A 25,212-nucleotide genomic window follows, 5' to 3' on the forward strand; every position below is an offset into this window, starting at 1 on the left:
ATTTCTCAACAGTAAATTTCTCGAATGTGCATGGACAATCTCTTAATCAATATGATTGTTTTATTATCACAGACATGAAATAAATCGCATTCATCGTTCTTAGAGATTGTCCATACGTCTATTTTTTGGCATGGACAATCTCTAACAACGATGACTTATCGATGTTACTTTTTTACGGAATCAAATTTGAGAAGAAACACAACGAAGAGAGAGAAAAAGCGAAAAAGAAAAGCGGTTGTTTTCTTGAAAGTTTTACCGCAAACGACACCGGTTTGCTATATAGCTATAAAAATGCTTTTTAAATTAAACACTGAGTGTAGCAAGTTTCAGGACTAATTCAAAAGAACAATTAAGTAAAAAGATTAGTGAGCAGCTGTACGACTTGTAACAGCAAAGCACCGCTTCGAAAATTACCTCCAAGCCGTTCCATTCCACCTTGACCACACTTATAGCATAGAAAGATTACATTAACGTGTCATTTATTTTGCGTCTTAACAGCATTCGCCAAAATAGCTCGAGAATACCCGTCATGGTGTGAATTCGGTAACAAATGTTTATAAAATGTGAGATAGAAGTTTAAAAAATTCAAACGAGTCAAATCCTAAGCTGATTCTGTGACCACAATTCCACTGAGTATACGCTAAAAACGTTCCTTGCATGCTTTACTTTCTTCTATTTATACTTTGACAGTGAATGCCTTCGTCTATAGTCAAATATGATAACAACCGACTTTAATTTCGACGTCCTGCCCCAGCCTGCTTGACAGTCCAGCATTATCCTAATGCACAATGTTCACACAATTTTTCAACGTGTTCGTTTGCTTGAGAAGTCAAGGTTAATATGGGAAAGCAAAGAATTATGTCAGGTCCTCTATACAAAATAAATGCAGGCAGCGGGCAGCGAACTGTTTGTTCAGATTTTTGTCTTTAAAAAGACATTACGCTTCTTGTTTGCCGTGAGGGAAGTTCTGAATATTCTTAAATTAGGGTGTAAGGTTGTATGGTGATTCTTTGTCTTGTAGGATAAATCTAAGGATACGCTTGTTCAGTGTCTCTAATTTCAAGAATTTCAAGAAATGCAGAAATACCACACACTTGAGCATTAATTAAAATGAAAAAGAATAAAAGCCCCAAAATAGGGCCTCACAAAAGCATTACTAGACATAAATTTACGAAATTTGATAAAAATGACATTAAAGTGATTATTAATCTTCTTGCACTGAATTGCGGAAGTATGTTGATCAAAACTATATCATTGTCCACAGACATTCACTGAACACATAAATTGAGTTCTCTTCACCGGAAACGAGAACTGCAAGGTTTCTTCAGTTAGCCAGGAAAACTCGTCAGGAAAGCTTGTCATTCGTTTACACAAGCAAATATAACTACAGTCAAACCTGTATAAAGCGCACACCCGTGAGACCCTTGCTAGTGTCCGCTTAATACAGGTTGTCCGCTGAAAACAGGTTCCCTTAGAATTCGTCTTAAAAAGGTCATGCTAATCTTCCTCAGTTTTAAAAAGCGTTGAAAGAGTCAAATACCATTCCCGTGAACGGAAAGGTGTTTGGCAGACCGAAAACCAGATCGGGTTTATTCAAAATCAAAACTCAGAATCTACTGTACACCCAAACGAAATAACAGATCTTATGGAAGTAGTTGGGCGCGTTCCAAAGCTCATGGCCATGTGGTTAACCAACCAAACCCAGGAAAAGTGAAAATTACTGGAAAGAAGGTGAGCAAGTCGGTGGGTATCGAAAGGAATCTCCCTCTTTCGTAGTGTAGTGTCCGGTAAGAGAAACCACTTCTCGCTATCCTGCGAGTGCATTTTTCAAGGGGACACGTTTTCATGTAACTGGTTGAGACAGAAATTGATTAGAGATTTATATTATGTCATTAGTTTTACAGACATGTCTAGTCTCCAGGTACACGAATTTCCTGTTTGCCACACAAATGATTTGTCGGTGAAGTCACATATTAAATTGGGTCACTTTTTGTTAATCTGAGGCTGCCAACGGAGATAATATTTCCTGTTTTTTTTAGTGTCTACAAAAATGTGACAGATCTTTCCCTATTAAAACGTGGGCAAAAAAACATGCATCCTTTTTGCAGTGTCGGTTTAATAAGGTGTCTGCGTCCGCTTCATAAAGGGCTTAATAAAGGTGTTCGTTGAATACAGGTATTTTTTACAGTAAATGTGGGAGGGGGAGGGGGGGGGGGGGAGATGGGACTTGTACTGCTGTCCGCTTAACCGAGGGTGTCTGCTTAATATTGGGTCCTCTTAATACAGGTTTGACTGCAGCTGAAACCATTGTTTAACCTTGCTCACAAACAAGGAACTTGTAAAGAATCTTGGCTGTATCCCAGTTTTCCAAACCAAAAACAACAGAAATAAAAAAAAAAAAAACGACAACGAAACAAAACTAAAACAACAACAAAAAAAAAAAAAATGGAAAAACTCTACTGGTCTTGTTTGTTTGTAACGATCTGTGCCGGAGTATTGTAGCCTGCACACATTTCCCTCTTGACAAAACTCGGGACCGCCTCTGTTTCCTTTAGATGCTAGGAATTTCTGATGGTGGGGAAGTTCGCTATTTATAGTGTACTTAGCCCACTATAATATCTGCCGATAATCTGTAATCAAATTCACAAGGGGGCTTTTCTTTAAAACTTTCCCTGACGGGATTTGAAAAGATGTATTTGTGAGATTGGCCATCAACGGCTTACGGCACGAGATTATACTTCTTGAATTACGTTTTTCTTAAAGCGTTCTGCCGAACACTAGCTAGAGACAGCATTACGTTTTGGAATTAAATCTTTAGCATTTTGGAAGGGTGACATTTCTCGACATTAAATTTCTCAAATGTAGACTGGAGTGTATAGAAACTTTGATCCAAGGAGAATAACATGGCGATTGTCTATTTTTTTTTTTTTTGTGGAATCAAATTTGGAGCAGAAATACAAAAAGGAAAGACGATTACTCGAGAATTTTACCGCAAAAGTCTTTTACTATATAGACTCTAGGTGATAGGGCACTCGCAGTCGCAGCTCCTAGACTATGGAACTTCCTCCCAGAAGAGCTGCGAAGCAAGAGTGATATTGAAGTTTTTCAGTAAACGTCACCTTAAAGCCCATTTTTTCACCAAGGCCTTTTCAACTCCTTAGTCGGACTTAATTGATCTTAGCTTGCTTTTGTTTTGCTCCTTATTATTTTAATACAATTGTAATTCTAATGCATGTATTATATTAGTCGTTATATTAGGTTTTCTCTTTTAGTATTTACTAGCCATATTTATGTCTGTTATTATCTTATTATATTATCTCATTCTTATTTCAGATTTATTCATATTGTAATGCGCATTTGATCAAATTATTTGTTAATCCGCGCAATATTACTGATTAAATTATAATATATATTATTATTCCATAGAAATTTAACAGTTGTAGTAGTTTAAGTTTTTGGACTAACTCAAAAGAGTAATTACGTAAAAAGAAAGTTAGGTTGCAGCTGTACGACTTACAAGTACCAGAAGAACGGCACCGCTTCGAAAATTACCTCCAAGCCGTATCTATAACTGGGGACATTCCACTTGACCACACTTAGCTTAGAAAGATTACTTTAACGTCTTATTTCTTTTGCTTCTTAACAGCATTCGCCGGAATAGCTCGAGAATACTGTGTGAACTTGGTAAGAAAATGTTGTGAAGTATTTCAAAGCGAGATAGGAGTTTCTAAAATTCGAAAGAGTCAAATTCTAAGCTGATTCTGTGACCACAATTCCACTGAGTACGCTAAAAACGTTCCTTGCATGCTTTACTTTATTCCATTTATACTTTGAACAGTGGACGTCTTCGCTTCGTGTAAAGTAAAATTTGATAACAACCGACTTTAATGTCGACGTCCTGCCCTAGCCGCCTACCTGACAGTCCAGCGTTATCCTAATGCACAATGTTCGCACAATTTTTCAGCGTGTTCGTTTGCGTGAGAAGTCAAGGTTAGACGTTGTTATTCTTCTGATTATATTTGGCAGACAAATCAAATCTTCACTTCAAGTGTTGCCGAAGAGATATAACCCATGACAGGAAAATCAAATATCGGATAGGAAAGGGCGAGGAATTTTCATGACAGACCCTGAATACAAAAGAAATGCATTCAAGCGGCCGGCGAACTGTTTGTGCAGATTTTTGTCATCAAAAAGACCACGCAACCTGTTCGCCGTGTCAGGGAAGTTAATCATTTAATGCAACATTTTCTCGTGTACTTCGGGGTACTTTACTAGCTGTAAACAGTCATCCTGAACCAGACTGCTTGTGATTTTTTTTGTCGGGTTTCGCATTTAAAAGTGCAACTGACAACGATGCTTAATGGTTAGGAGAATATCGTCATGATCATTATTGTCATTTCCGGCTGCTACAGAAAAAGTTTGGCTGTTTTTTCAGTCGTTTACAATAGAACATTCACGAAACGTTTTCTGAACTACAATCCCAAAGCAAGGCTGTGCACATTTCTCAAAGAGGGATATATCTTTCTCCATTGTAAGACCCAATTAAGTGGGCGTTAAAACAATTGTTTAGTTACCGGGCTATAATGAATTCGTGGAATGCAATTAACGTAGCAGTAATGTTTACTCAAGATCCGAATAAAGATTTTGACTGGTAAACAAGACAGGGTTGGAGATGAACCTTCTGGCAAACACCTGAGGGCTTTGATCACGTCATTTTTAAGTCATTCCGTAAAGGGTCCAACAGCCGTTATGAAATTCTTTATATTCACTAGCAAGAGGATCTCACAGTTAATTTTTCTTCTGCGTGTAGCGGTGCGCCACAAATCCCTTAACGGCCAATCGACGACATATCATGAGATGTTATATGTTAGCATATAAACAAAATTTGCGGTCGTTTTATCAAAACAAAAAATACCGGCATAACCTGAGATACATTAAAGATGTACGTACAACACTTGACACTTGTAAAACTTTACACTTCAGGCAATTGGGGCAAAAGGCTCTAACTGCTTAAGTTCGTACCCAAAAATAGAGCACATTGCTGAGCCAAACGATCAGATAATCCGCAAAAAACAAACAAAATGGTTTCTCAAGTCACGACATTCCTTTGATATCACCTTTTGTCGGCTATTGTATTTATCACGTACATGTACTGTATTGTGGACAGCACGAAAAAAAAACGCGACGTTTTATAAGTTTATAATAAACACACTGAGGAATCAAGGTTAAACAAATTACTGCTGCGTTAATATAAACTCATTTTCTCACGTACGCAAATAAGTAAATGTTAGTGACTTTAGTTAATTGATTTTATATCCACAGAATAAATATATATCGATCGGTAAACAATAAACTGATTTTGTTTCACTGCTTACATACTGAACAATTTTCAAAATATGTTCGCCTAATAGCTTTTATCCTCTGAGAGTAATAATATAGGGATTTTGTCGTGGTAAAATATCAGCTCAGTCTCAATCGAACGTGACGAACTATACGTGTATCGACATGCTAAATAAAGTTTTTTTTCTAGTTTCGACCTCGAGATAATCAGCCTGAGGGCACAGCATGAAAGCACGTAAGCAATTTTTACAACTACATGAATGGACATAAGAGTCCGAGTTTTGTAAATACCTGTTTTCTTAGTGCAAGCACAATTTACGGATCCGACTACACCAAACAACATCAGCAGTGTCAGGACAACTGAAGCCGCACACAAAAGACACAAAGCCACTAAAATCACCCGGTCGCAAGCATGATACCGTGGCTTCGAGATCTGAGGTGAGGCGTCCTCAATGTTCCACGAGAGACGTTTGGTACGCTGACTCCCGGGACGACTTGGTTTTTCATTTTGTAACAGGCTACTTGCGTTATACAGTTGCTCTTCTGGAATACCATCAAACTCCTCTTGACATTCGTCAGTGCCACGATCGTCGATAATGGAGGTCTCTTTACCTTCGTTATTATTGTAATTGCCTTTCTCTTTCTCTTGACCAAACGAGTCGTTTAATTCAGTTTCGAAGGCAGGATTGGACGAAGGAGGTTCTGGTGTCACACGGGCGTTTAAAAACGACATTTCCTCAGTCGTAAAAAACCTCTTCCTTGTCTATTTTCGTTTCTGGGCTACAGGTTACGCGGGTGAATTCTTAACACGTTTCGGGTTGGCAACAGGATTTCCGGAGATTGAAGAGGTTGAAGGGGTTGTCGAAAAATATCAAGGCGGTGTTATGTTGACAGCGTTGTTAAGGAAACCGGTAAGGTACAACCCATTTAAATGTTCTGTAACTGAAATGAAAACGCAACTCGGAATGTTAGAACAAGCAACAGAAATGAGAGGGTGTGAACTGGTGAACTCTCAGTTTGAACAAAACATCGTGGATGAGCAGGTTAAATCGGGGATGAGAAACTTCTTATATTAATGGAGATCGTTGTAAAGAAACATAGGATTAGATAAACATTCATCTGTGTCTAAAGCTTGACGGCCACGTAGATAGTCCACCGATAAATGAAATATGCCTCGGGCATATTATCGCTTTTGTTTTCTCTTGCAGTTGTATATTTGTTCTCCAATTTCTTAACAATTTCTTGCATTTCCCCTTTTTATTGGAATAGGGACCTTTGGTCGACTGATGGTTTCGAATCCACGCAGTTGTGAAACGTATGTAACACTGTATTGAACTTTGGACTTTACTGAGTTTATAAAAAAAACAAATTGTTGATATAAGAAGGTACTTTCATTCAGGACAATTAATGATGTAGATACCTCACCTCGCTGTTTTTTGTTCCTACCCTCCTCTTGAATTGAGATTTAGAAGGCATCAAGTAGCATGTGGTGCTTCCATTGTCAAATGAACTACGGTAATTTCTAGATACCGAAGTTAGTAACAAAACACCCGAATGTACCCATTGTGTTTTCACCTTTGGACGCTTTGAATGGCATTCATTTGAAACCATCATTTGAGCTCTGTGCGTAAGATCTGCTCGTTTATCAATAGCAACGGAATAAATATTTAATCAATAACAAATACCAACGTTCTTGCACTTGAGAAGGAACTGAGCTGTTTACGTCATAGGAAAGCACGTCTGGCTGAGCTCGGATTATTCGGGCTGTGGGGGGGGGGGGGGGGGGGGTGCAAGTTGCGTCTTCAAATATGGAGAATATGACTCATTGACAATCAGCTAGAACAGCAGGTCGCAGGGCAAGAGCCCCGAATAAAGATCTCCCTAACGAAGTAACAAAACAGGATTTTTTTCTCGAAACTTGTTTGGAGGAAAAATGGTTTATTCACCAAGTGATTCCAAATGAAAGTTCAACGTAACGTCAAAGTTTCCCCACAGCCAGATACATCGAAAAACAAAAATCAAAACGTCCTCAAACCCACCACAAAGAAAAGAAAGACGACCAGCCTGTAGTCAAGAAGTTGACTCCCAGTATAATATTCGAGGTACAAACTATGCTCTAAGATGTTCGCTGCACGATTTAACTTGACAGCGCTCAAAACAATGTAATTTTAGTCACGTGATTTTGTAGATTTGCTGGTTTTAATTTTAGCTCAGTGTTAAAGAGCCAGACAGAACTCAGCTAAGTAGAGACGCGTGTGTTTTTCTTTAATCTCACGGGTAAGATAACTAGTAAAGTTCTTCCAGTGTGCCTATCGAGGACAACTGAGCGAATCATTCGTTCCTGTCGAGGATCAACTTCGATATTATTCGGCTCGGGATATAATCCAAGTTCCACAAATTTTCTTACTTTCATTTATCGTACCTGGGCTATACGACCTTTTATAGCTTCAAACCCATGAGTCGAACATGATCTTTACGGGCCTTTTTAACTTCGCTCTCTGTGATGTTGTGACTAAATTTATGGCATTTTTGCCAGCTTAAGACAATTGTTCTTGAACTTTTTTAGGATATTATCCTACACAGTCTAGTTACAGGCTTCATTACGTTGATAAAGTGTCGTCTGGTGTTACGTGTATGGAAGACTTTGTGTTTTGCTGAATTGCTCCTGCAGAAGCTCAAAGCTGACAGTGTCGGAGCTTTCAGTGTCAAGTTGACTAGGTTTAACTTAGAAAACTGAAATGAACGTGATCGTGAGGCGAAATAAACTCCGATAATAAGTTTTTTTTGTATAAACATATGACCTCAAAAAGTTCGTAACGATCGGCGGATGGGTAATAGGGTGTAGACCTTGATGATGATAGGAATTAATTTGATTGTTTCCCGGTACTTTTTGTTTATTTTTCTTAAACAGTGTAATCGATTTTTAAGTCTCAGCAAAAGCACGTTACTTAACTGAAAGTGCTTGAACATGATTTATATCATTAACATTATCATATAGTTCAAGTGCCCCACCAATGCCGTCACTTTTAAATGGGTGGCCCCATCGGGAACAAAGCACGGCTCTCTTTGCAAAAATTTGAAAAACAGATGAGACGTATAATAATTGTCTCAAAAACAACGGCAGGGAAAACACCCAGAAAGCTTGTTTGTTTGCTATTTATAGCTCTTTAATTAAAACAATTCACTCTGTTGATCTATGCAAAATGTGGAGTGTGTTAAAATTATCCCCATACTGACTTTTTGAAAATTTGAAAAGCAGATGGAAGGGTTCTGGGTTACCATTCAGTCTGGCTAAAACAAAGACTGGAACTGGAAGAACAATCAGAAACGTGCTCTGTGTGTATACTATTCGTTAACCCGCTTTGCTTTCATTCTGTAGACCGACAATAACTAACTAGTGTTTTGTAATTTACAAAGAATACAACTGGAGCAGACTTGACAAGCACCACGCGAATACAATGACGACGTTTTCGACGCAAAGACTTGTGTGGGCGGATCGTCTGCGTTTCATTGCAATATTGACATCGACTTGCTAACAGGACAAAATGATAAAAAACTACAGAACGCTTTGCGTGAGCTGTAAATTGCTTTTCTATAGTTGAGGTTGTAAAGCTTAGGACTTGAAGGTGCCTTCGTTCGTTCCTTTCTACAAGTGATCATGAGAACACTCAGCCTCGTAAGGTATTGTGTGAGCCGGACCGATCCATCTGATCCATTGATCAGTAATCAGCATTTTCAGTTTCTATTTTGTAAAAAAATGATAAAATCCACATTTTTTCATTTAAAGAGTCCTGACCTTAATTTAATTAAAGAATTCTTATCAACACCTTCCTTCATCTGTTCAATTTGATTTGGGGATGAAAAACTATCCTCTTGTTTTTTATGAGATCACCGTAAACATCTTTTATTCTCAATGGAACTTCGATCTATTCACCCAACATCTGTGGGGCCCCACATTAGTTTATCAAATGTTTGGCTCCACTTCATTTAATATAAATGAATCACACGCAACCCATGCCGTCTTCTAATGTATAATAAAATTTCGAAAAACAAGTGTCGGCCACTTTGTTCTGATCCGGGCTCGGGTGCAAACAATTTTGTGAGTGATACTAGAATCTGTGCGCATCAAAATGCTGATAAGCCATTAGTACTAATTATAAATCCATGTATGTAGACTGTTTCAATGAGCAATTGGCCTGGTTCTCGGCAATAATGGGCGCCATATAGATGCTTCAGAGTCTTTTCAAAGAGGCATAGTGTCAACTTAACAACATGCTTATCGAGCAGCTGGTTACGGAGTGAATTAAGGCGTAAATACATTTGCTAATTAGACAGATCCAAATTCCATCGAACCAATCTGTCAACCAGTTTAACAACATGAAAAAGATATAGATGGAAAATGTGCAAATTGCTTTTCAAAGTCCACGGCTGGGGGAATATATTTCATTATTGGCTAGAGTAAGGCAAATTGTTCTCTGAAACGGTCTACATACATGCACTGGCTTATCAGTTTTCCCGGTACTATGGTGTGCACAAATTCTTAGTATCACTCACATAATTTGCATCAACTGAGCAACATCTTTTTTAATCAGCTGGTTACGGATTGAACTGAAGGCGTGTAGACATTCGCTAATTAGACAGATCCAAATTCCAATTAAACAGTCTGCAGGAAAAAGACACAAATAGATCTATAGCAAATATGTAAAATGCTTTTCTAAGTCCACGGGTGGGAGAATACATTTTCCGTCCGGACAGCTTATTTAGTTGGGGTTTATGTGTGCAATTCTTAAGCTTGGTACTATAAAGCATTTTGAAGGTTTTTTTTTAAGTTAAAAAGGGGTTTTTCTTCAGTAGTCTTTTCACGATCAAGCAAATGAAACTGACTCTCTTGTCATCTGCAAAGATCGGATTTAACCACAGAACACATGATGTTTTGTTTTCAGTTCTGGTGCAAATAGATATACCTTTTTCTCAGTTACCACATCTGTCACTTTGAATGGCAATGCTCATTTCTCATCATGACCTCGATTGTCAGGTGCCGCGGAGGCGTGTTAGGCTATTTTCAGTTCCCGATATCATGAACACGCTTGGATTTCAGTACAATTTATAATTAGAAAAGATACTAAAGCTGCAAAACGCTTGTGCACATTGCCGATGCGTTGAGATGTAAATTGCCCTGTGGCTGTTACAGGCGGAAGCAGCTCGGAATGCCAGTTATACGACGAGCTTTCATGCCCTTCTTGTGCAAGACAGTAAACCCCACATGCCAGCTGGGATAATTTTGTGAAATTCATTTCCTCTACCAAATGTAAGGACAAGGCAGTAATTACTGTTTTCAACTTTTGCAACATGATAGTCTTTGTCTAAAGTCCTGTTCTATCTATAATCACCACTCCTTCCCGTCCAGCTGATGTTCATTCTGGCTGTCCTTTTCTTTGAGAGATGCCTCGATTACATTGTTACCGTTACAGCTATTAATCTCCTCAGGACCCGAAATGTTCACCGATTGTTTGGCTCCACTCCAGCTTGATCAGATGTACAACATGCTCTTCAAAAATGCGCTATAAAATTTCGAAAAACAAGTGTCGGTCCCTTTGTTTAGACGCAAACAATGATATGAGTGATACTAGGAATTTTTTTGTGCAGGGATAGATAAGAATAAACTGTAACTTTATATATCGTGTACTAATCCATGTACGCAGACTGTTTAAGCGAGCAGTTAGCTCTCGGTGAGAGTGCGGAAATATAAATGCTTCAGAGTCAATTTAGACATTTCTGCTTGGTTTGGGTATATTTTAATTTGGATTCAACATACTTAACATAAGCAGCTTTATCGAACAGCCTGGTTACCGAGTGAAATTAGGCCCAGGTCCACATTCCAGTGAACCAATCTGTCAAGTAAAAAAAAAAACATGAAAAAGACGTAGATAGCAAATATCAAAGCAAATATCCGAATCATGCTTTTTAAAGTGCAGTTGCAAGAGTATATTTTCAGAATGGCAGAATATATGCGATTTGGGTTTTTAACTGTTTTGCCAAAGGGAATTTTTCTGACTTTTTTCATGATCATAAGCCTCAAGCAGATGAGAATGTTCCGTGATTTGCAAAGATTTAACCCCGGAACACCTGATGTTTTTGTTTTTCAGGTGTAAAAAGAAAAGCATATTTCTGTTTATCACATCTGTCGCTAAGATGGCAATTGTTCTCATCATGATCTCAATTCTCTGGAACTGTGAATGGCAAACTGATTGCTGCCCTTTCCGAATCGATATCAGGATTTATATCAAGCGCAAGCACTTCAGTGTCTTCTTATAACGAAAACTGGGTTGGGTGAAAAAGTCATCAGGCGACTTAATCGCCCTTTGAAGCAATGTTTAAACAGACCAGCAAAAAAAAAAAAAAAAAAAAATGGAAAACTGGCAACAGTTTGCGTGGAACATTCTAGTTCACAGCATCGAATCTTGCCATTTGAACTTCTTACCACTTCTGTTTCTATTTTTTAAAGAGAAACAAAATAATTAAGTCGGCAGGTTATGTCCTTGATGCTGTCTCTCTCCTCTTTTTTACTTAACGTAACCAGCGTAATTAATAAAAGCCATCAGGGCGAATCGTTTTGCTTTTCAGTTAACACTCCATCTCTCATCTTGAAGAAACAACGTTTTACTGACAGGTCATAATCATGAAATGCCAAATGAGAACAGAACCAGCCATGAAAACTATAGTAACTTTATGACTCCCGCGTATGATACAGAAGAGAGGATTGTTAGGCGTTTGAAAGTGGATTTTTACCTACCCTTTCAATCCGTTTATTTCTTTCTAAAGTCGAAACAACGATAAGTGTCATACCAGCTGTCATAAGGAAAAATTGTATCAAAGAAAAATTTTACGCTTACGCGAGGTACAAATCCACACATGTTTACAAAGGATAATACAGCGAACATGCTTGCAAGACGCGTTTTCAATTAGATTCCAATTTATAAGTGAATTAATCCTTTTTATTTTTGAAGACGTAATTCTAATCCTAGGTCATATATTCCTTGACGGTTTGTGGATTTTAAAAACATAGTCCCTATTTACACAGGTGTGATCAGTTCAGAAGTATAAGCTATAATGCAATCCAATTACACTGTAATTCTTAGCCCCGCAGGAAAGCAATTGTAAAAAGACCGTTTATAATCCTTCTTGTCCATGCATGAAGGTCTTTCAAATATGCCAATCATCTTTTACAAATATTTCAGGAATGACAAAAGACTGAAAAGAACGGAGCGATTGTCTATGATTTCAACAGTACAAGAGAAGAAGGCCACTTCGGTTCTGAGGTTTAAAAGAGAACTCAATTAAAGTCTCACCACGGTTGGCTGTTTGAGGTGAGAATGTTCTTCACGACACTGATTGAAGTTCAGTAAGTGCGATGTTTCATGATCCACGCGTACAGCAAGGCGTGGTTTAAGAAAAAACAAATATATCATGGATCACGTTTTTTTTATTCCTTTCACATCGATAGAAGTATATAATTTCTAATCCCTCTGCACTAGTGAACTTGAAATTACGAAGAAGGAATTTAATAACTCCTTGCGTGCATTTCCGTTCATATTCATCACCAGGGAAGATTGTTTTTTAAGGTGGTACTGGAGGCTAAATCGGATCTTTCGGATCATGACCTTTTTTAAACATAAGGGAGATTACTTAAAATGGGACATGTACGCCAAATTTCAGAGATCAAGACTGAAGCGTTCACGAGTAATAAGCGAGAGAAGTTTGGTTTCTACGGGGTCTTTCGCGGAAAAAAACACGGACTGCCTACTGCGAAAATCCTTGTGTTGTCTTTGTGTACAATTCCCCAAAGAGTATGATGTTGAGAGATCTGTCAATAGTGCTCTCTTTTATGTGAAAGATGTGACCGTTCTGGATCTCTAGATGGATGAAATAAAATTATTGTCTTCGCTAAAGACATCATCTTTCGCGATCAACTCAGTGGTGACAATTTAGAAATGGAAACATGGACGCTTTTGACGCCGGAAATTTCCTCAAAACCGGTAATTTGAACATCTCAGCAGTCTATTACATGAAAATATTGTTTGTAGTAATATCGCAATTCGCTTCTTGGCGCGATAATTTTACAAATAAACGCTATTTCTTATTTTCACCACCTAGCCAACTACCCAACAGCACACGCTATTCCAATATTTTTCTTTCAGGTTTGCTGGAACGCCGAACGGATACGGGTCGCCTTGCGTAATCCAACGAACGGCGATCTATGACTGCAAGCAGCCGTACTTTCCCCCCTCATATCACGCACAAAAAGTGACGGTAAAATTATGCGGCTTCGCCGCTCGCTAGATCTATCGTGCGCTAGATGCGCGCTCCAAAAATTAGGAGAAGACAGAGACTGCTCGCAGTCTAACGGCGATCTCGAAGCCAGGAGAAAACAGGAGAGAAATGCGTGATTCTCCAGCCAGCTTCCCTCAACTTATCAAAATCTAGCCCTATCCTCGACTGTGATCCTGAACCACAAGCTTTGTTAGCCTTTTCGGACTTCTCCTTCATAGTGTGTAACCGCTTTCTCGGCGGCATCACTTATACTTTTCCCTTTTTTTAAACGTATATTTCCTCTCTAAACCAGCTTCTTCGATCACACATGTTTGCCTGTTTGATTCAACGTTGGGGTTCTGTTGCGGGTGCCGTTGCTATGCAGAGGTGTCATTGTTTATCATCGCTTCTCCTGATTGGTTTCGCGGGAAAAATAGCACCCCGTAAAAGGAAAGAAAGGGCCTAAAAAGGACCGTTTTTGATGATTCACCGCTGTAAACTGTTATTACAGGCGTAAAAAAACATGGCTGCCATTGAATCCAAGCCGACGAAAGCTTTCGAGCTGATTTTTTGACGATTCCAGCGCAATTTTGAGAAAAAAATACATGTTGATAGAAAGGTGGGAGTTGGATCAGTGCAATATCTCTTCATTGATTTATAGCATGGACTAGAAACTTGGCAGACGTAAACTACATTAGTGAAGGAAAATTTTTGTGCGAGTACGTCAGATGGCTGCGAATGCGACACTCATAGCCTCATTGCCTATTTCGTAAGGGTGCCTTGATGACATTTATAGTGGTAATTCGTTTCCATTTGACTTTTCTGTGACGTACTCCTACCAAAGTTTAGATTTTAATGATATGTGTCAGATGGCCCAAGCTTAAATTAGTGGAATGAATTCTCTTTAAGCTACATTCGAAAACACGAATTGGGAAGATATCAACCACGCCCATTGAGAGCTCAAATTTCAAAAATTCCTTTCATTCTTTTATATTGAAAATGTTTTTTGAGGGAACTACATACATAAACGTTTTACATGTGAAAATATGATAAAAATTGAACAAGTATTTCAACAAATATGATTCATGTAGATATGTGACAAAAATGCGAAAATTAGCCTCCAGTACCACCTTAATTGTTATTTGAACAGGGTTTAATTAAAAAGCAATCAATTTTCTGCACGTACACCCTAAGCAAAGTGTAAACATGACCTTATTATCAGAATAATAAGGGAACTAAGAGCCCACGCACGACACTTTACAGAAAAAGAAAAAAAATGCTGGCCCGATTGCTCAGCCAAAATTGGTAAATTTCCCTGCATAAAGGCATTTGAAACGCTTGCTAGTTTGGCAAGAGCTACTCTACTTTCCTACTTTTTTTTTTTTTTTTTTGTCAGACCACAATCCCCCCATATGGGATTTTTGGGGACCCGTCGTGCTTTAATTGAGAGCCAGTGCTTCTTGGCACAAACCAATTTTCTGAATGACAGTCTAGGCCAACGTCTCTATTAGTAATTTTGAAATATAACATTTTTTATTTTGTCATTAACCTATTCCCTTCTCTTCTTTTTGATAAAAATTCCAAACATAATAAAAATTTAGAAGTTTTGTGTGAAACGTCAAAGAGATAATTGAGTTGTGACTTGGGAGAAACTGCGACACATCCTAATCACGTCATATATTACGGGAGTTCCACGATCTTTTGCTCCCAAATCAATTTGTTATTGACTCTGTAAACAATTCTTGTCACTTAATTCTTGGGCGGGTGGTCCCTGGGCTTTATATGGACATCGGCGATTGTTTTGCTCCGTTTGACGGCAGGTCTTATGTTAGGCTTAAAAGACATCAAGGCCTTTCGAAGATATATGGGGACAAAGGGATAAACGAAGAAGAAAAGAAGAAGAAGAGGAAGATCGAAGAAGGGTGCATTGCCTACATTTGATTGGCTTAAATAAAGTTTGTCATACATTTTAAGTCTCAATTTTTCTAGTGTCGTCAATTAAGCTATAAACCTCGCCGATGCTACTCTAGTCTAAACAAGTTGATCATTTTTTTTTTCCAAAGTCAAAATTGGTACGTGTCAAGGTTTGTGCAGACGGGTTTTCAGTAACACGGTACTTCAATTGCTCACCTCAAAGGATTGGCAACAAATATTGGCCACCTTAATTAACTTATTATAGAGCCATACTTCTAACAATATGATTAAGTTCATTGTTCAAGCGGGAAAAAGATAAAAGAAGAAGAAAAATAAGTGACAGACTAATCTTCTTTACCATTCAGGAATCGATGTTTTGTTTGTCACGTTTTAACGCCTAAGAACAATAAAAAAGAGAGAGTGACCTCTCTTAATTTTTTCAATTGTTGTAAACTGCACGCAAAATTGGCTTTTAATACATTAATGCTTACCAGCATTAATATGTTAAGCCTGTTAGTCTAATCTAGGAAATCAGTCGATTCATTTGCTCTCTACCGCTCTAAACTGGTATCTGTAATGCTTCTCCCATATCGGTTTTTACTTCTGCCGTATATCTTGCCATACTGACAAAGGCGACATGTATTTTTCTGAGAGACAATTTTAATTACTAAGGGGAAATACACTTGACTACTACGATTTTGTCGCCTTAACCTTTAATACAAAAATGCCAGCATTGGCTTCTAGGTTTAGAGACAGCACCTTAGAAATCCCAGAACTTTTCTGGTGATTTTTTTAGCGTTTACAAAGAAGCAGAAGGGTTATGAACGAATAGTAATTTGGGGGAAAAATTGAGAAAAATCAAGACTTTAACGGGATTGAAAGTATAAGTTGGGGGAAACACACTAAACAGTCCACTTTCAACCAGTGAGCTCAGTGTTCAAAGCCCGATTTAGTTTAATTACTAATCATCAAAGATTTTTCCAAAAGATCTTTTGTGCCGGCTCAGTCTTGACTAAGACTTTTCTTTATCTTTAACTTAAAATTAACTTTAAAAAAAAAAAAAAACGCTTTTAACGAACGAAATTAAAACCTTGGATAACTTTTAATGGAGGATTAGGGTTAATTGGCTTTCGAACAACCGGGCCCCTGGTGTGTCCTCTCGTTTTTGAGGGACTGTCTGGGTGTGTGTATGTCAGTCTTTTATCATGCATTCTTTATTAACTCGCGTCCCATTTTAAAAACGTTCGATGAAGGCTGACACAAGAATCGGGCAAACAAGACAAGGGACAGGTCAATCGTCCTTCTAGACCACCAAGAGATCATGTATTAACGATTGAGAACCGCAAAAAATTAATGTCACCTCAATTTTTCTATTGTTGTCAAACATGCAAAATAGTCTCATGCACTAAGCCTGTTAGTCTAGTCTAATAACTTAATTCATTTTCTGTCGACTGTCGAGACCATACTGGCCATGGTACATGTCGTGGTCCTTGCAGATGGATTGCAAAAAAGTATTTGCCTCACTTGCTCAGTTCCCTTCAATATAAGGCTCAATAGCTGTTTTCATGGCCATATGCATTTCTATGAAACATTGACTCATTATCAATCCTGCGTCTAACTATTAATCTGATTGATGAAAACTGACAAAAGAGTGGGGAAAAGAAAATAAGGCGCATGACTAATGATAATATTCCATGGCTTAACACCAACAAGTTGTAAGTTATTTTTTTAAAAGATTTGTCTTTAATGTGACCCATTAAGCAGTAGAATCCCACTCGAACAAAATCCGACTTGACTTGGATTTGACCCCATTGTTTTCCACTACAATAACAATACATTCTTTATTTAAACACGATCAGGTTTAAGGCATAAAAAATGCTTGTGGGGTCGTGTAAGGTAACAACTACGAGATAAAAAGTTTAAATGCATTTCAAATGGTACGCTAATAGTGATATTTAGAAGAGGATAATAAGATTTAAAAAAAAAATGTGTATTGAAAAAAACCTAATGACATTTGTAAACGGTGTAATGTCTGGGGAGTGATTGCACAGACTGGACGTTAAAGTCAAGGTCCTTAAGAATGGGTCCTTTTCACCTTATTAAATAAATCCACCATACTTTGAGACGCTGTTTCATAAAATAGCGCCTTTATGACTAGTAGAATTTAAAAACAAAAAATGTGTCAAATCGCGGTACAGTAATCGTATTGTGTCTTCTAAGATCGTAGCCCGAAGGGAAGAGTTCACCAAGTGAGACAGTGCTAGTGGGGCTTCGCAATTGAGCCCTCTATAGGTTAGTTTAATTAAAGCGAAGGAAGAATTAAGCCATCTGAGATCTCCACCGTCGAGCTAGTTGATATTTGTTCACTGATCACCAAAACCATGAGATGGCAGCCTGCGATTAAGCTAACTAAAACCCTTCAAGAGGTGTATACTCAAGAATTGTCAGGCTCAAAGTATCCATACAACAGGTTTCAGGTTCCACACAATTCTAGTTTACACGTAAATAGCACAGTTACAAATAGGTAAGGGAAGGGATAAATAGAAAAAATAATCATTTGCCCTGTAGATAGCTGATCGTTAATGCATATAATTGATGTGGAAAAAAACTTATATACAGTAATAGTAGCTGAGCAAAATAATGAGAAAAACAATATTTTTGAGGAGTACATTTGAACAGTTTTCTTAACGGTTTTTGTGTGATGGACGGTACGCAGGTCATTCCAAAAATATCTACCAAGAATGACGGAAGAACAAAACTTGCTTATGTTAATTTTTAAACGGAACATGACAGTGAACGTTCAGAGGAGATATTACGAGTTAAATAATTATGTTATTTATGTTGCTTAGCCAACACTACAGGTATATTTAATTGGTTGACCGGTTTGTTACTATAGCGACATGATTATATTTAACAATTATTCTACGAGCGCGAGTTGGATATGAGATGATAGATAGCCAACGGGGCGCGTAAGCGCCGAGTTGGCTATAATCATCTCATATCCAACAAGCGTTAGTGGAATAATTGTTTTATTAAAAACAATCACGAAACATTGCTAGATTTTGCAGATTCCGCTTTGCAAGAACAATGAGAAGACAATTTAATGGTCTCTTTTCCTCGGGCATGGTATAATGGTTCATATGCCACGGCCGCTAAGCCAATCAAATCGCTAGAATTGCATCATACAATGATCCAGTTTTTAATAAAAGAAAGTACACGTATGTTCTTCGGTCATCATTAGTAATTCTAATTCCCTTATATTGCAGTTTTACTACTTAAGGAATAGGGCTATCACAGTTAACATCCATATAATAAATGAGGATAGATAAAAGAATAAAGGTTGTTAATGGCTTGGTTCCTAACTCCCTCACATGTAAATTACTATGAACGTCAAAACCTTCAGCCTCATCACCTTAGAAGAGAACAAAGTGAAATGTAACAGAAATACAGTGAATGGTAAATTCTGGGGAAGGGATCTATAAGTGAATCACATTGGCTTTAAAGAACTAACATTTGCTCACACTGCTTATGAAGTAGAGACCAGGCATTTTAATTAACTGGTAACTATTGAGCTTCACTTTTCAATGGTGCTGGTAGATTATTACATTTACCATCTCTCAAGTAAGGAAAGAATTGTCAAATACCACGCACAAACAGGAAGATACCACAAGCCACACAAAACCTCGTGCACATCGCCTTTACTTTAACTTTCAACTTTTGAGTGATACGGTACGGCTTGAAATGAACACTGGAGAACAAAAAAGAGAATTCCAATGTCTGTACTTAAACAAAGTCATTCTGCAATTCGTCTATTAATTTAAAATATCACCATTTCGGTAAATTTAACAAATTTTTGCAAGACACGAGTCGCTTGTAGCTTGTGACTTGTTTCTTACGGAGCCAACGGTGTTTATAGCCAGGTAAAGACCCTTTGTCCATAAACGCTCCGACAAAGAGTATATACTGGGTAATACTCTTTTTGGAGCAGTAGATGTAACTGCTAGCAAAGAAAACATTTTTTCTTCTTTTGAGGATCTGGATGGGGCTACTGGGAACTGAGTTATCAGTGAAAATTTTCATGCACAAGTATATAAGTATTTAAGGATCAGTTCGTTTAAAATTAAGTAGCTATCTAGCCTTCGACTGATATACTCTCTAATTTATGTTACTTTTTCAGGGAAGGGGACATGGTTGCAAATCGCACAATAAAAGCTGGTTTCCAAAGAGTCGCCAAATATCGTTGCATTTACCGGCAAACTTGTCCAACCACTCAGACCATAGAGGAAGTAGGCGCGCGTTTCTCAACTAGTTTCGAGACATGTTGGGCCTGAAAAACTATTAGAAGTGCACAATTTTTCGTTTGCAGAAATTCGAATTTCAATAATTTTGAATGTCAAAACATTAAAAACTTTGCAATTTTATTAAAACTATCGCCGATCGATAGAAGATGAATTTAAAAATAACTTCTCAGGACCGGAAAACTCTTTGGGCTTTTTTGAGAAACAGACACAAGACAAAATTATACAGGTGTTTGTGGTCCATTCGATCACGCAATTGCTTAATCGTCGTGTGTCATGTGTCCTTATGATCCCGAAGAACCACAGCCCATCCACATTTTTTTATCGTTGGCGACCAAATGGACACCTGCCTTTAATGTAACCATTATAGTTAACATTGTATGTATTTACATTTTTCTTTTTCTTTCTTTCTTTCTTTCTTTCTTTCTTTCTTTCTTTCTTTCTTTCTTTCTTTCTTTCTTTCTTTCTTTCTTTCTTTCTTTCTTCCTTTCTTTCTTTCTTGAAGTTCTGTACAACACAGTCATGTACGTCGAGAATACTGCTTTGTTTTGGAACTGCTTAGTCGTTCATTTTCAGTAAGTTAAAGGCCCAGTTTCACCCATTCGGCTTTGCGGCCGTTTGTTATTGTTTAAAAGCGCTTCTATTGTTTAGTCTTGCGATCTGATTGGTTTACCAGAATATTCCCGCTGGGATGAAAGTCCTGGCGCATTCAAAATAAATCAGACCACGCAAGGTTGATTTCGTTTCAGTCGCTCCGACTTATTTTAATCTCTATACCTATAAGAAATATGTACTCTCCAAAGCGCTCGAGTTCTTTGTACTCCTTTGTGTAAAATTCTCGGCGAACGAAATTCGAGGTGTGGTTCGTTTTTCTGCATTCATTCCATTGAGCGACGCGGCGAAACAGTCGAACAGTTACAGCCGGCAGCCCTCAACATTAAATAATTTTGTCCGAAGATTTTCATTCTATTGTTGTATAAGTTAGACAGTAATCTTAAAGTGTCCTTTCGATTATTATAAAAGCTGACATGAAATGAAATTAACAGTGCTGGACTCGTTAGCTCAGTTAATATTGCTTTCAAAATTATAGCGAGCTGCGCCGATCCGGTCTATCTTACTATCATGAAATTATTTCTACCTTTGATGATAAAGCAACGATGCTACGAATGAATCTGCAGCTTACTAAGCAAATGAGTATTTTAATTTATTTGCCTGTGCCAATAAGAAAAAACGAAGGAACGCCACCTAGAAAACCATACAGTTTATTACGTCTCTTCACAACGCTGTTTACATGAATCTGGAGAATAAAATCGAATGGAGCTAAAAAACTTACGTGTTAAGGTCAGACATCCGTAGAAATCAGGAACATCGTTACAACAGATGCATACATGGAGACAACAAATCCTCCCGCTTCTTTGTTTCAGAATAAAAGCGAGACGAATACATTCCTTCGGAATAACAACTGTACAACTACATTGTCAACGGCGAGATGTTACTTAGAAGCGACCGACGATTTTCCAATTTTCCTTTCCACACGAAGACTGTTCTTGAAAATATCCACATAAATAAAGCGAGAGGATATTATACAAAGCTTAGTGACACGAAAAATAGTGATATTCCAGGAAATGAGTTCGATGAATGTGGATTACTTTCGCTATTTAGCGCTCGCCGGTAATTTTCTGAATTTTCGACTGCGCGAAATTCAGCTCCGCGCGCAATGTCTCTTGGGTGAACATGGACCTTTAAGGAATTGATTTCAAATCAGTTACAAATACGATTTTTAGTGACACTAGGCTTGTCATCCAGAGTTCCTTCAACTTGTATTAATGTATAATTATAGTTTTGTATGTACATTTTGTGATTCAAAGTTAAACACTTCTCGTCAGAAATACTTTAAATTATTTGTGTCTTCAACGTAAAATTGTATCTACAGTAATAATAACAAATTCTGCTAAAAATTAAGCTTTATAAAAACCATTCATGAACTGTTTATGTCTCCAAGGTAAAATTGTATCTACAGTAAGAGTAACAAATTCTGCTATAAATTAAACTAAGCTTTTCAAAAACCATTTGAACTGTTTAAATTACTTATGTCTTCAACGTAAAATTATATCTACAGTACCAATAACAAATTCTGCTATAAATTAAATTTATCTTTACAAAAACCATTTGAACTGTTATCTTCAACGTAAAATTATATCTACAGTAGCAATAACAAATTCCACTATAAGTTAAATTAAGCTTTATAAATAGCCTTCGCGTTCACTAACTTTAAGAACAGTTCGAGGGTTACAACACAAGTCAACAAGTCACAATAGTTTTCAAAGAGTTGTCAAAAATGGGATTATTAAAACAGTGTCATTTCTACTCGTTTAATTAACTCAAGATTCTTATCCTCAAATGAGGGAAACTTGGTTGAAATCATTTTTTGTGTGTGTTCAAACTGAACTCTCTGTTGGAGTAATCAGATGGCGAAGATAAGAAGGAAGAATGATGTATCTTTGAATAACACGATTATATATAACTCCACTCGTTACCGTCCTTGAACCTCATTGGCTAGACTTATTGGTATATCCAACGGATTATCACGTGAGCACCATACATGCCTCCATATGAGCATATAATGTTCACTTATATCATAACTCTACTGTTAGCTCAAGACAATTCTATCAAACCTGCACAAAGAAAGTTTGTAACTCTTTGAAAATTAATGTGTAAGCTTGTTCAATATGGTAGAACAGTAAGCCGTCAAAAATTACCTTAAGTTGTCGGGCATAACCAATAGTGAAGTTTACATATTGTACCGTCAGAAGGGTTATTAGCGTCCCCTTTGCAATTGCATATGTATCGCTGTGTACTTGAGGAAGAGAGAATCGTAGATACAAGGCTGTACCCTTTGGGAAGGTCTGTGGAACAGGTTGCTGCTATTACTTTGAATCCCTGAAGAGAGAAAATATAACAGTAAAGAACTGCGGGAAAAGATACTTAACATGAGCGACCATTGCAGCTATGCCTGTGTCATTGACCGAACAACACATCATGGTCCAGCCACGGTGTTACAGTTTGCCGGAATAACACTTGATTCCATACGCTTTGAGGCCCGCCTACCTGACGACAAGCTTCTAAAATGTCGCTTAATGTTACGCAATTTCTACACGCGTCGAACAGTCACCCTAAAAGAACTTCAATCCTTAATCGGTTTACTGAATTTCACGTGCATTGTTGTCGCGCCTGGCCGCGCTTTTCTCCGCCGCTTGATCGATCTTACCAAAGGCATCCAAAAGCCGCATCATCACATTCGTCTTTCGAAGGGTGCCAAATTAGATATCTTGGTTTGGCTTCGGTTTTTGGACGAATTTAATGGTAAATCCTTTTTCTTTAGTGATATTTGGGAAACTTCAGACACCCTTCATCTTTATACTGATGCGGCTGGTTCTATAGGATTTGGTGCGGTTTTTGGCTGCCATTGGCTACAGGGTCTTTGGCCCGAGATGTGGAAAACCTTTAACATAGCCTTTTTAGAGCTTTTTCCTATTGTTATTGCCGTCCACGTCTGGGGGTCACTCATGGCAGATAAGCGTATCATATTTTTCTCAGACAATGCCGCAGTGGTTGACATCGAAACACCAGGACATCATGGTGCTCTTAAGAGATCTAGTGTTAAGTTGCCTTAGACATCATATTTTCTTTCAAGCCCGTCATATTCCTGGGTTACAAAATTCTAGCGCCGATTACATTTCCCGTTCCCAGGTAGAGAACTTCAAGGCCATATTTCCAGAAGCCGACGAAAATCCCACTCCACTACCCGAGAACCTAATGCCGAAGAATTGGGAGCTAACTTAAGAAGTCTCTTAAGCTCCTCTCTGACAGCCAGCTCGCGTCGCACGTACCAGCGTGGGTGGACTGTTTTCCGCCAATTTTACGTTCACTTTTATGATTCCGGAGATCCTCCTTTACCACTACCTCGAGCATGCATTCCTCTTTTTATTTCTTATCTTACATTTCGTAAATTGGCCTTTTCCACCATTAGTTCGTATCTTTCAGCTATTTCCTACGTACACAAATTACAAGGCCACCCAGACCCTACGAAATCGTTTTTAATTCAAAAACTGTTAACGGCTCTTAGCCGTCGACATTCTGTTGATATCCGTCTTCCGGTGACTCGAGATGTTTTGCATCAGCTCGTTCGTGCCCTTAGCCTTACTAATTCTTCGGCATTTCAGCGTTCTCTTTTTTCGGCGATGTTTCTAGTGGCGTTTTACGGCTTATTTCGCATCGGAGAACTGACTGTCAAGAGCACCCGATTTGCGCCTTCGGTTATCCAGTATCGAAATCTGACCCTTTTGTCCAACGATGGCCATATTCACACGGCGAAAATTACGATTTAAGAGTATAAGCACAACACTAGTCGTCGTCCATTTGATATTCTAATCACTCGGGATGTTTCTTCCACATTTTGCCCGGTCCAAGCCCTTATTCAATACTGCCAATTGCGGGGACATGGTTCTGGTCCGCTATTTTGTCACGCCGATATAAGTCCAATTTCTGCTCACCAATTCAATATCGAACTACAGCGGTGCTTAGCTTATTGTGGTTTAGACACCAGTCGCTATAAAAGTCATAGTTTTCGTATCGGCGGTGCTTGTCATGCCGCTGATCGGGGCTATTCTGATGCGCAAATCCGTGCTCTGGGTCGTTGGAAATCCGATGCTTTTAAAGTCTATTTGAGGTCGGAAGTTCTTCAGGCGAACTAATAATTTTTGCACATGGGGTTTTTCACGCCAAGCCTTTATATACAGCCTTTATGGCCATTGCTATCTCTAAAATAGGGAACGGGGAATGGAGGAATGGGGAATGGGGAACGGGGAACGGGGAACGGGGAATCTCTAAAATAGGGAATCTCTAAAAGGGGGAATCTCTAAAATAGGGAATCTCTAAAAGGGGGAATCTCTAAAATAGGATATCTCTAAAAGGGGGAATCTCTAAAATAAGGAATCTCTAAAAGGGGGAATCTCTAAAATAGGGAATCTCTAAAAGGGGGAATCTCTAAAATAGGGAATCTCTAAAAGGGGGAATCTCTAAAATAGGGAATCTCTAAAAGGGGGAATCTCTAAAAGGGGGAATCTCTAAAATAGGGAATCTCTAAAAGGGGGAATCTCTAAAATAGGGAATCTCTAAAAGGGGGAATCTCTAAAATAGGGAATCTCTAAAAGGGGGAATCTCTAAAATAGGGAATCTCTAAAAGGGGGAATCTCTAAAATAGGGAATCTCTAAAAGGGGGAATCTCTAAAAAAGGGATAATAATAGAAATGACAGGCCTGCACGGCTCACTGCGTTATGTGGTGTACAT

At 38.2% G+C, this 25,212-nt stretch overlaps 1 protein-coding gene, 1 long non-coding RNA gene and 1 pseudogene across 2 annotated transcripts in view; 2 read left to right on the forward strand and 1 right to left on the reverse strand.

Moving 5' to 3' along the window:
• The window catches only part of LOC146450634 (uncharacterized), a 13,413-nt gene extending 6,332 nt beyond the window's left edge, over nt 1-7,081 (reverse strand). Inside the window, exons 1-2 of the mRNA XM_085100218.1 lie at nt 6,766-7,081; nt 5,632-6,282 (exon numbers count right to left, since the gene is read on the reverse strand). Of these exons, the coding sequence (XP_084956344.1) occupies nt 5,632-6,073 (442 nt within the window). The 5' untranslated portion in view covers nt 6,074-6,282; nt 6,766-7,081. The remainder of the gene's footprint in view (nt 1-5,631; nt 6,283-6,765) is intronic.
• A 7,706-nt stretch (nt 7,082-14,787) lies between these two features.
• Nucleotides 14,788-19,950, forward strand: LOC146450635 (uncharacterized). The gene is made up of 2 exons (XR_014860267.1): nt 14,788-15,081; nt 15,255-19,950. It is a non-coding gene; the product is annotated as an uncharacterized LOC146450635 (long non-coding RNA).
• Nucleotides 19,951-23,428: 3,478 nt separating this feature from the next.
• On the forward strand, nt 23,429-24,647 carry LOC146450636 (uncharacterized; annotated as a pseudogene).
• The last annotated feature ends 565 nt before the right edge of the window (nt 24,648-25,212 follow it).

Source organism: Pavona decussata, unplaced genomic scaffold (genome assembly GCF_977016875.1).
Source record: "Pavona decussata unplaced genomic scaffold, jaPavDecu1.1 SCAFFOLD_438, whole genome shotgun sequence".
Lineage (NCBI taxonomy): Eukaryota > Metazoa > Cnidaria > Anthozoa > Scleractinia > Agariciidae > Pavona > Pavona decussata.